The sequence below is a fragment of the Galeopterus variegatus genome, unplaced genomic scaffold (genome assembly GCF_000696425.1).
Source record: "Galeopterus variegatus unplaced genomic scaffold, G_variegatus-3.0.2 Scaffold1086, whole genome shotgun sequence".
NCBI lineage: Eukaryota > Metazoa > Chordata > Mammalia > Dermoptera > Cynocephalidae > Galeopterus > Galeopterus variegatus.
Window position 1 is genome coordinate 33,136 of NW_007727197.1, and position 13,171 is coordinate 46,306.

At 38.4% G+C, this 13,171-nt stretch overlaps 1 protein-coding gene across 1 annotated transcript in view; it reads right to left on the minus strand.

The window, feature by feature from the left end:
• Positions 1-9,182: 9,182 nt before the first annotated feature.
• The window catches only part of RWDD4 (RWD domain containing 4), a 20,113-nt gene continuing 16,124 nt past the window's right edge, over positions 9,183-13,171 (minus strand). Inside the window, exon 7 of the mRNA XM_008574673.1 lies at positions 9,183-11,024. Within this exon, the coding sequence (XP_008572895.1) occupies positions 10,992-11,024 (33 nt within the window). The 3' untranslated portion in view covers positions 9,183-10,991. The remainder of the gene's footprint in view (positions 11,025-13,171) is intronic.

Here is a 13,171-nt window from a genome sequence, read left to right on the forward strand (position 1 = left end):
GGAAACCCGTCAGTATCTTACCATTATGTGGCTTATCGTTGCTGCAGGAACACTGCTGGTACATACAGGTACATTAATGCAAATTAGGAAAATGAGACCCCTCGTTTTGGCAGACCAATTAAGAAAAAGTTTTCCTCTTGACACATGGAGACCATCTCAAGTCTGGTGCACAGCTCAGTGATTGATGTATGCCACGATTTTATCCCCCCTTGAGGCCCTTGTGCAAGGTACACACACACAGTAGCCCTGCTTTGCTGGGATCACCAACTCATGGCCCAGGGGCCTAATCTCATCCATGGCCATATTTGGTTAGGCCTGTTTTTAAAACAGTTTAAGTACTAATGTGTAAAATTCAGTACAGTATACTTAAAAATACAGATTTTTGGCTTCTCTTTAAAGATCTACTCCACCTTCCTTCTTCCAGCTGTATTTGTCAGTTTCTGTGGCATACAACAGGATACCTGAAACTGAGTAATTTATAAGAACAAATATTTATTTCTTATAGTATTGAAGGCTGGGAAGTCCTAAGTCCAGGGCACGCATCTGGTGAGGGCCTTCTTTGGTGGTGACTCTCCACAGAGACACAGAGTTGTCACATGGCGAGAATGGGCTGAGCAAGGGAGAGCTAAGCTTGTCATTGGCTCCTTATAAAGCCATCATAACCATGCCCATGACCACCATTAAACAATCAACCCATTATCCCATGAATGGATCAATCCATTCACTAGGACATGGTCCTCAGATTCAATCACCTCTTAAAGGGCCCACCTTTCAACATAATTGAATTTCCCACCCCCTTATCACTTTTACAATAAGGGTCGTTTCCAACTCATGAACTTCTGGGGGACATTCAACCCACATGGCAATAACAGGCCGAAGTCAAATAGCAGCTGCTAACCTTGAACTCCACAAATCACATACTCCCCATCACCCCCAATTGTTGCTGACTTGGAGGCTGAGTAGAAAGCTGTCTGTATTAGTCTGTTTCTGTTGCTTATAACAAAATATCTGGAACTGGGTACTTTGTAAGATAATGGAATTTATTGCTTACAGTTCTCCAAGGCTGAGAAGTCCAGAGAACACATCTGGTGAGTCTTCTTTGGTGGTGGCTTTACAGCAACTCAGGGGTCTCATATGGCAGAAGATGGCCAAGCAGGGAGAGAGGTAGCTCCTCATGAGCTCCCCTTTTAAAGCCCTTAGAACCACGCCCGTGACCACCATCAAACCACCAACTTAATCACCTCTTCAAGGCCCCACCTTTCAATTATCATAACAGGATCTCCCACCCCCTTAATAGTCACAGTGGGGAGCCAGCCTCCAACATTAAACTTTGGGGGGACATGATTCAATACCCTACACTGTCATTCCTTTGTGTTGCATGTTGTTGTTTTTCCTAAACCCAATGTGCTTTATTCACTTTTGACTCTTCTTTGATCACAAGGTGACAGCAGCAAGTTCAAACCTTACAGCCTCCTGGCTTCAAGCCAAAAAGTAAGAGTCTTTCTCAGGGTCCTGCCAAATTTCACTGCACATGACTGGCTCTAAGTAAGGCCCAACCAGCCCCTGGCACAGCACAGGAATGTCGCGTTTCTACCCTTCCATTTGTTTGCAGTCTCACGTTTTTCACGTCCTCAGGATTACAGTGGCTTTGAGGAAGGATAGTGCATTTACTGTGTTTGTGTTTAGATGGCAGGGAGAGTAAGGCCCCCCCAGGAGGGCCTTGTTCTGGAGCCATATTTTGAGGAAGGGGAAGTTACACAGGAGCTAGATGAGTATTTTCCATTGAGGGAGTGGAACGCGGATGAACAAACTGTGAGGAGGGAGAAGCAGCTGCTTTGGTACTCCTTAAGACGTTTCCAGCTACGTCTTTCTCCCCTCTCTACACAGGCCGATGCTCTTCGGGATGCCCATCTTCTACAAGCTGTCAGCCAGAAACGTCTGCTGAAATAAAGGCCATCTGTTCTGACTGCTGAATGCCAAGTCGTAGGGATCTCCCAAAGAAAACAAAACAAAAAATGAACTTTGAAGAAGCCAGACCTGACCTGCACCTTTGGGGGCTGTAACAGCCCTTAGCCCTCAGGGAACATCCAGAAGCAGGGAGGACAGTATTCCAGTGTTCCTGGTATAGTACAGTCTTCCAGCAGGTACAGGTCCCACTGTGAAAGCTAATGTGTCTGTTTTGACCTGGGGAAGACACTTGCTTGTCAGCACTGTACAGTAAGCCCCCAGTGAAGCGAAATTGTAGGTATTCAGAGGCACAAAAATGCTATCAGTATGTAATGCTGGAAAGACACACCAGCCCGGGCAAGTCAAGGGCAATCTGGAATGAATAGATCCAGTGTAAAATGGGAATAATACTGGTTTCTACCCTACATGGAGATTAGAGAATCCTGGCACTTACTAAGCGCTCAGTAAGGTCATTTATTAAGGAGGGGCTTTGCAGTGTGGGGAAGCAGGAAGACGGGGTGAAGCTGAAGATGGGTGGGAGATCAAAGAAGGGTCTTCGTTTTTGTTGTCTGAGAGAAGATACGAGAGCATGCTCGTTAGTTGAAGAGAATGGTCCAGTAGATAGAAACTGATAATGCAAGAGAGAAGGGGTTCCTGCAGAAGTCTTGGAGAATGTCAGAGGCAGTGGGATTTAGAACCCAAGTGGAGAGGCCTCAGGTAAGAGCAGAGGCATTTTACAACATGCGTCGGGGAACAGCAGTGAACACGGGTACACCTGCAGCTAAGGATGGGAGCTGCGGTGGTGGGAAGACGAGTTACTTACAGCAGCAAGTAGTTTTCCTCCAAACATAGAGTGGCAGTTAGTCAGAGGCATTAATATGGATTTCCATGAGGAAAGGGGACATGGAACTTAGGATATGATTGAGAGGGACAGGTAAGAGGACGGGGACATAAAGTGGGAACTTTGGGGCTTTACGATAGCGTATGGGCTCTGTGTGTCTATGGAACAGGGGAGGGGGACAGGGAAGAGGGACACTAGAAGAGAAGTGGGAAATACAGTTCTCACTCTTTGTGGTTGTAGTCAGGCTTTGTACGGTAGTGCTGAAGGTTCTGAGTTAATGAATATTCACCAGAACCTTTTACTTAAGTGCCCACAGATAGCCCATTCCTGATGTAAATGGTAAATCCTTGAAGAAACCAAATTCTGTTGAGTCAATTAACAAGGATTTTAAAAAGTGTAGTTCCCACCAGGGAGAGGAGGTAAGAAAATTGCTAGGGAAGCTGCCTTGGCCTAATGGCCTAAGGAAGAGGACAGAGTCCACGGGGCCGGGTGTGGGCCTGGGTTCAAGTGCTCACTGTGCAGCCAGACCTGGGCCCCTCGTCTAGGTGGAGAGGCCTGCCAGGCCTTTCCTACTCAGACACTGTCACTCAGCATTTCTTTCCATTGTAAATAAAATCAGCGAATGTGGAAAAGGGAAATGATTCAAGGGGGAGATTTAGAAAGATGAGGAAATTTTAAACTGATTATCAACTGCTTCAGAAGGCTGTTTCTCCTTTTGCTTAAAAGAATTACAAAGTGGATGCAGAAATTGAGTATATTTTTGTGTTTAATCACTGACTCAATGCAGCGCAAGTGGGAAACAGTGTTATGCAGTTTATTAAAGAAACAGGAGGCTTAAATAAAATGCATGTTTTGCTCTACACTGAAAAGAAATTTTTAAAGAGTCCATTCGCTGACAATGAAAAGTGGTTTCTTGTTTGTTTTTCTTTTTTTTTAACCTCAGACTGAACTCTCTAGGACTTTCGTCCTGTTAGATGGATTGGTGTCAGGGTTAAGGCACTCTGGCCACTTGGTGGCTGGCTGGTTGATTAGAATTCTGACTTCCTGCCACCATTGCTCCAATCTAAGTACCTTTGATCTAATTCCATTGAAATTCTCACAAATGTACAAGTCCAGCAGCAACACAGGATTTGGAAAAGCGGTTTTCAATTTATTTTAATAGAACTCACAGTAGATTTTATATCACAATCCAGTAAAATAAACCTTCCATTGAAATTCTCACAAATGTTCAAGTCCAGCAGCAACACAGGATTTGGAAAAGCAGTTTTCAATTTATTTTAATAGAACTCACAGTAGATTTTATATCACAATCCAGTAAAATAAACACGCACTCATTCTAAAACACACCAAAAATGTTCCACAAAACATCTTCTGCTCTTAGAACACATATTGTATTCTATTCTATCCTTTTCTGTTCAATTCATTGAAAGAGATGCTGCTGAGAACATTAAACATTAAATTGAATTTATATCCATTAATGAGTTTGAAAAACAGTTTTAGAAAATGTGTTTTTCTCTATTTTAGTTATCTATGTAGTAGAATGACAGCCAAGATTTTATAAACTGAAAAACACTTGATATTCAAGAACATCTGATTTGAAGAACAAAGTGGCAAAGGTATTTAAAAACAGAACTACTGCTTATTGCGTACTCTGTAGTCATTACAGTATAGCTCTTTATGAACACTTCTCTAATCTCTGTCACAACCTTGTAATTTAGGGGACTGTCATTCCTGTCTAGGGATAAACCTCAACCTGAAAGGATGGCAAGAAGTAACAAGAGTCCAAAAGCCATGACAAAGCCAGCAAGCAGATTGACTTGCCATAAGGCCATAGTGGCTGGAAGTAGATGTGATTCAGTGCATCAGAGAAAGACAGTTTATTACTTTCAGCGTAGCACACGAAAGCAGCTTAGCATGATACAGCCAGTTCCCCGACCTCAAGTCTCATGGGAAGGGCCAGATGTTAACAGCTGAAGAGCCCAGGACCAAGGGCTCAACCCCTTTTATAGCAAGCGGTAACAAGTCAGTCTCCCCTCCTGTTGGGCGAGCTGCACAGTTATGTTGCAGTTGATTATGTGACAAGCTACACAGACAGCTCCAGGGCAGAGGACAGGTGGTCCTTACAGTCTGGCACACCCAGCAAGGACACGCAGGATCCTAGGGCATGGTGGGATGCTTCTCCCAACAACTCTCCATCTAATCGTTGAGGCACCCGAGGCTGAGAGACCTCATTTTCTTAAATTCACACGAGTTATGTGGCCTGGCACACATGCTAATACATCTGCCTTCTTCTGATGCAAATGCTCTTTTCAGTCCACCACAAAGCCTTTACTTGATCTCATCTCTAATCCAGTGCCTTTCACCCAGGAGACACCTAAAGATACTAACTGATAATTATGGTCAAGTAAAGATACAAGACATTTGCCTTGGACATGGATCATTTCGCACATAGACAAGCACACAGGTGGGAACAATTTCTGGCAGTGGAACTTCTTTGTGATTTTGATGGATATTACTGAGTTACCCTTCATAAAGTTTGCATCAATTTACACTCAGAATAACTTAGTAAGAGAACCTGTTTCATCACTCCTTCAAAAACAGTGCCACCAGACTATTCAATCTTCACCAATCTCCTAGGGAAAAAACGGAATCTCACTGCAGTTTTAATTTCTCTTATTATGAGGGTTAACATTTTTTAAAATTATTTTCTATTATTTTGTTTAATAGTCATTTAAATTTCCTTTTCTGAAAGAGAGTGTCCCATGCAGAGGAAACAGCCAGAACAAAGGCCACAAGGCAGGAACATGACAGAGAGTAACAGGAGATGAGGTCACAGACATAGCAGTAGACCACAGACCTGTACCTTACAGGCCAGTTTAATCGAGGAGTAGTTGAGGGCTGGCCAGTTAGCTCAGCTGGTTAGAGCGCAGTGTTATAACACCAGCGTCAAGGGTTTGGATCCCCATACTGGCCAACTTCAAAAAAATAAATAAAATAAAAATAGTTGAAAGTATTTACTTATGTGGGGTGGGAGATGGGATAGGAGGAGCGTGGGCAGGGAAAATGATCTTTTTACATTAAAAGCCTTGTAGAAAGAACTACTCGACTTCTAAAACTATTTACAGGTGAGACTTTCACAAAAACAAAAACTTAAGGCATTTTAAAACACTGACATACAAAAGAAAAATATAGAAGCTAACGGAAAAATTTAACAGATGGTATTTGCCAGCATGTAGTGGGAGTTAAGCTTTTCTTTTAGCAGATGGATGGACATTCTTATAACTAAAACTCCATGATTTCTCAGTCATCATAAGGATTTTCAGTGAAATAACATCAATTTAAAATTTAATCTTTGAGCTGCCCCTGGAAGGTAGGGAATATTTGGTTAGTGTCTCCAGCATTTATCAAGTGAAATGGTAAACTGACAAACTGCAAATGTAGTGGTCTTCAGAAAAATAGAACAGAAAAAGATTTCAACAGTTTTAAATTTCTTTCACGTTAAAAAAAATCATACTATTGGGTAGATATTTGAAAAAAGTATGATTTTGAGAATACAAGTCAGTGAAAAGAAGGTGGGAATTAGTATGTGTGCTTCCATGAAGAAGCCTCAAAGATGACAATCTTTCCAGGCTACAGGGGTCCGAACCTTACTATGTTCCTTTGCAAATGAACTGGATCATAAGTGACTCAGCAAACCTATTGCTCTCCGTAAAAACAAATGCACGTCATTCAGCTTCACCTTGCAGTAGGAGCAGGAGAATGAAGCCCTGGAGCATGTGAGAGAAAAATCTTCAGTCTGTGCACAGTAAGGCTCAGCCTTGCTCTCCGTAAAAACAAATGCACGTCATTCAGTTTCACCTTGCAGTAGGAGCAGAATGAAGCCCTGGAGCATGTGAGAGAAAAATCTTCAGTCTGTGCACAGTAAGGCTCAGCCTCTTGTAATTCCTCTAAGTAGATTCCATATCCACATTAAATGAAAACCTTGCTCATCTCTTTCTGTACTTTAAAAATTGTCATATTAAACTATTAAGGTTAATTTCTTATCACGTAATTATAAAGCAAAATGTTTTAAATCTGTATCCTCCCCTCTCCCATCTACAGTTTCCACCTTTTCTAAATTGCATTCTCTTTTATTAATAAAAGGAGAGAGAAAGGCATAGAGATAGTTTGTTACTTAAAATATCAAGAATAGTTTCCCGATAGGACAAATGTTCATGGAAGGCACAGAAAAGGACATATAATAGCTCCAGAAGGCTGAAGAAAAACATGCGAGATCACTTAAAACTTCCCAGATGTCAGCAGTAACGAACGGAAAACGGGCAGCGGTGGGAATGTTTCCTGTCTATTTTATCACCACCATCAGCCTATTATGACAATTTATTTTGGAAACTAAATTTATATAGGAAACTCAGCAAGCAAATGATCATTCCTTTGGAAATGGTGGGAAACTTAAGCTAATTTTCTTATTTTTGCTTCTCATCAGCAAGACCTAAAAGGAATTGAAATTCTTTATCTACTTATTCAGGCATTGCCTCTTAAAGCTCTCTTCGGCTCTTCATATAAGCAAAAACTGTCATGTAATAATTTTCATTATCACAAATTTAGTCACTAAGGATCCCATGCTAAATCAAATGTTTGCTCCTCTCATGCTGTGCAATGTAGCTTTACTTAATTGGTCTTTAGGAAAAATACAAAATCAATGATAAAAGTCCTTAGCTCTTTGAAAGGTTATTTTATGTTTTCAAAAATTAATAGGCTTCATATAAAAGTTGTTCCATCTTTTGTATGTTCTAATCAGTGACTTTCAAAGTCTTTTCTCACCACTACTCACTTTAATAAATTTTACATAGTGACTCAGTACCCACATACATACTCCAAACTAAACAAGTTTTCACAAGGAAAAAAAATACCCCATACAACGGGTAGCATATGCTGGTATTTTCTTTTCAATTCTATTCTCTTCCATTCCATTAAAAAAAGCTAGTAAAAACCCTCAATTAATTTCCTCACTAATGGATTTCAGATTATAGTTTGAAAAACACTCTGGATCACAATTACTTATTATTTTGTCACATAATTGAAAACACTGAAATTCTGAATCACAGATTACCAGATAATTCCACTTGTCCTATTTTTACTCTGTGGAATATCAAACGGTAAAAAATAAAACTCTACTTTTATTACACAGCATGATTTTTAAATTTATTATTCTTAAAGGTACCACAGATAGCCCTCTGGACACTGGCCAAATCCTCATCATAACTGCTCTCTTCTGAAACAAGGTCCAGGGCTGGGCCTGTCTATAGTACAAGGCAGAGCTTGGTGAAGGCTTGAATCACCCAAGTATCTAAAACGCTGTGGCCTGGGAAAACATGATGTGGGACAACTGAGATTATAATGCTGCAATCAAAAAGACAGAAAATCCAAAATGCAGGTTTACTACTAATTTCATTCCATAGGATATTTATACGTACACTTCAGATTTGCCAAAGTACACAGCAAGCAATAACTGTAACTTTAACTTCAATTATTTTATTTTTTGAGTTCTACTTGGTTCTTTTTTCAAATCTGCATGATTTTCAAGTTTCTTGCTTCCCACTCAATTTCCTATTACTTCTTTATTTAAAATACAGTCTATGTCATATCAATATATACTTGTGGCTCTAAGGTTTTTTATGGCAGGTTCTCATGATGCCTTGCTCTGTGTATTGAGTGATTTTTGACTGAGCGCATACCATGAACTCTTTATGTGGGACTTCTTTGGAGGTCTGGGTTGAAGGGAGGGTTCCAGAGCAGATCTGAGTTCCTTTCTACCTGTTGCCTAGAGGCCCTACCCACTTGGTACTTTAAAATCTCAGCTTGAGGTTTTTTTGTTTTGTTTAGATCACCCATACATGGAGAATTTGGGCTGAAATCCAAGTGTGAGGTAACTGTGGGTACAAGTTGTCAGGAGAGTGTGTGCATATACACATACATATATATGCCCATATGCTTATATGTTATCCCTCCATCCAGAACCAAAGTTCAACACAGGACTTTTCCTCGGGGCCCCACTAGGGGATGGATCTCAGCCTAATGAATGCTCGGCATGGGGGTGTGTGTGGTTGTGAACGTATAAGCGACTCTGTACCCTGGACTTCATCTGCTGTCTTCTGGGCCCCTGAAGCTGTAAAAACTAAAGATGTCCTTACCTTCCAGGTTCCAGCTTTCATTTACGTTTTTAGACTCTGGTTATTCCTTACTGTCCTGCGAGCTCATTTGAAAAACATTTTCTTAATTCAATATTTTGAATAGTTTCTAGTAGGAGCGTACAACTCAAATCATAAGTCTGTGCACATTTATAAAATCAACAATTCTCTCTACAGTGACTGAAATAAAACAAGTAGAAAAATCCTTGTGTGTAATTCAGACTTTATTGCTTATTAATTATGTCATTCCACACAATTTTAAGTAAACAGACTTTGAGAAAATATACTGGGAGAGTTCAACAGTAGATGGCAATATTGATGAGAATGTTCAATTACCTTACGTAAGGTAATAAGAGGCACCACTGCCACTGTCACCCCCAGAAATTTGTACATTTCATATAAAAAGAGTAAAAATAGTTCATTGGCATTTAACTAGCATTATTCTTTGTAATCTATGAATCACAATTAGCCTGAACAATTTCAGAATCTTCAGAGCAAAACAAGTATTTTCTTCTACTAGCAGATGTTTCTTCAAAAAGACAAGCAAACAAATCACAACAAAAACTATTACATACACAGACCCGAAACAAAAGTTGGCCTATTCCAGTGGTCCTGGATTTTAATATGTTTTGCTCTATATTAATTCAAATGTGATTCAGCTTTTGAAAATGAGATTACATTCTTCCACTGTAAGTATACTTACTTTGTACTTCAAATAATTTAACTGAAGCCAAAGTTAACCCAGTAAAAACCAGGGACACAACTCAAACTGCTCTTATGCTAAGGTAACTTCTTTAAAAAGTTAATTACTCTCTAAAAATGCAGACCCAAGCTACACAGGTATAACTTGAGGAACTAACAATCTATCCTTCAAAATACAGCAGCATCTTGAAGTAAGTGTTCTTAAAGCTGGGGAGCATATACAAAAATCACGGTAAATCACACATAAACATCAGTATCTTTTCCTGGTAAAATGATAAAATGATGCCAAGAGTTTCCTCTATTTATAATTTTTTAAAATATCAAGTACGTATAACAGTTCAGCATTTGAAAGACTTCTATGTATATTATTAAAAAGATGCTCAGATGGAGAAATACATTTGGATATTTGAAAAGACACAGTGAAAAGAAACAAATGTGGTTTTATATTGAACCATTTAGAAGACCTCAGTTATTCAATAACTAAAAACACACAATAGAAGATAAATAGGAATTTATTAAAATCACTGTCTCCAACAATACAAAAATTAAATATTAAGGCATCTTTTACTCCCATCCTGGTATATGCAGAAAAGAGAAATATTTTAAATAAGAGCCAGCACTTCTTATTCAAATGCTTCCTAACGTATCTGGCAGATTTGTTTTTATATTCTCCTATCCCACATATCATCAAAAGTTCTTATGATCAAATACTTTGACTCAAACCAAGAGATAAATATAAATAGATATCAATTTATTAAAGGGAAGTAGTTCACCCTTGGAAAATAAAAAGGAACTACAAAGGATATCATGTATAAAGTTCAAATTACCAGCATCCAAATTTCTCTGAGGCAACTTATGCTTCAATAATTAAACAAAAGAAGAGCTGAAGAGTTTATTTTATTTGACATGGGTCATACTGTAGGATAACTGTTCACTCAATATTCTGTTCCACTGGGATGACAGTTTAAAAAGGGCTTCATATGTCTTTACAAAAATATCACACCCACTAGAATAAGACGATATAAATTAATACTGATTATTATTCTCCATATTTGTCTACTTACAAAGCTCAACAGGCTTCATAAAGTATCCTAAACAGTAACATTTTCACCTTTTATTAAGGCAAGTTTGTGAAAATAATTTAATACAACCAGATCTCTTCATGAACTTTCAACTAACAACATTTTTGTGTAAGAAACATACAAAAAATTATGTTTTATAAAAAGCTACCTCAATACCAGAAAATAGTAACGACGGATTTTGAACCTAGTTTTTTTTAAAGGATGCTCTTTCTTTGTCTCAAATTCCAAGCGTTATTCATCATCTTTAGAGCCAGTTTTGCTTAACTATAAAAAAAGATAAGAGAAAAAAAATATTCGACAAGTTTAAGTGATCATATTATTTAAGGTCATTATTTCCACTCAGTACCAAGCTTAAATAAACAATGGGCAACAAGGTTCAAATAACTTAAACCATCGATAGCTTTTACCATTAGTAGCTACTTTCAACTTCAGGCTCAGCTGCTTCAAGCAAGTTTAAAAATATAACCTCAACAAAAATGTAACCAAAACAGAACAAGGGGAAAAAATCCTTTGAAGCTTTCCAAGTAATAAACTGGAACAAAGCATATACAAATAGAAGGTGCTATTTATAAAATGAATAACATTCTTCTATTTTTGTTTTCCATCACAGACAATAAATTTTTTGAAAAAAATTAAAAAATTTTTAAATTGTGTTAAAAAACACTTCACATGAGATTTACCATCTTAATCAGACAACAAATTCATAAAGTATATTTTTGAAAATATAATAAAAATTTTAAATTGATTTTTTCTAATAAAAATCTTAGGCAAAAGTTGGTAAATTTGGGGGGCGGGGGGTTGGCAGATAAAATTCTCTAACAATAAATAATACAAAGGCAATTCTGATCAGAATGATGACCCGCCACTGAGAAACTCCCACTGCACCCAACAACTCCAAGAGCCTCCAGAGAACGTCAGAGGCTGTGAAAAGCAGAAACTACTAAGGACAGTGGTCCTCAAACATTTTGGCCCAAGGGCCTCTTCACACTTTTAAAAATTGAGGTCTCTAAAGAAACTTTTTTAAAAAATGTGGATTATACATACTGCATTTGAAATTAAAATTGAGAAATTTAATTCATGTAAAAAGAACAGTAAACCCATTATATGATAATAACCTTTTTTTAAGGAAATATAACTACATTTTCTGAAACAAAACTTAATGTGAAGAGGGTGCTGGTTTTACATATTTGCAAATCTCTTTCATCTAGCTCAATCAAAGACAGCTGGATTCCCACAAATTTGCTTTACAGTAATGCAGGTATAACGCAAGATAGCCAACAAGAGCACAGCAGAAGGACTAAGAACAACCTGAGTTAGTAATGCACATACTTAGATCCTAAACCTACCCACCTTAGAAAATTCTACAAGACAAGAATATATAAGCACACATTCTATTAGTGCTTTAATAGAGTATTAGTGATGGCATCATCATGTCATACGGCCTCTGGAAAAGGCCACTATATACTCATGACAAATAAGTAAAAAAGGCAAACAACATCTTAGTGTTATGATGCCAATAATTTTGACGTTGCTTACCCACTAAGAGGGTCTCAGGGATCTCCCAGGAGTCCAAAGGCCTTACTTGGAAATCACTGGCTTAGGGTAATAAATTCTGAGATCAAGCTGTGTTTAGGTGTAAATTCCTTAAGAATATCTTCTCCCACCTTCCAAGATTACTGAATTATTTGAATTTCACTTTTTTTGTTTGTTTACAACTTGGAATTCTATTTATTTAAATAGGGACTCAAAAACAAGCAAAAAAACTTCTGGAGCTAGGGAAGGAGGAGCAATATCAACACCTTTAGATTGAGCAGATTATTTTTGTTCTCACTTTCAGCTGAGATCCAGTGCAGTGAGAGAAGCAGCGTTCTGACTAAGAAAACAGCTCATTTTGGAGCACAGAGCATTCTGAGGAAAGAATGGATTTAGCTGGTGAGCTACATGCAGGTAAACCTAGGACAACATGAAGTATCCAAAAAGCATCAGTGGAAAGTGGTCAGGGTAGGTGAGAGAATGCCAGAGAAGCTTCACCCGTACAGACATCTTGTACAGGGTCATCTTCTTGCCAAGAAGGGGGAAGAAATACTGTGTTTCTTTATTCCAATTGTACCTCATTGCTCCCTAATCCCAGGTAATATTTTTGTACTAAGATTCTAGAAGCACAAAGAATAATTACTGTAGAAAATGCATTCCATGGACCAAACAGCTGCCTTTAAACTTTAGGAATACATTGCTTGTAAATTACCCATATCTGTGGGTCCTCACTAAAACCCTCATCTTTAACTACCCTTGAATCATACTAAACACTTCTTCCAGCAGTTATAGCACCAATTGGCATGCAAAACTTATTTCATGAAGTCCTAACTTACTGTGTTAAGAATCAGTTTAATATATTTGAAACTACAGATAAT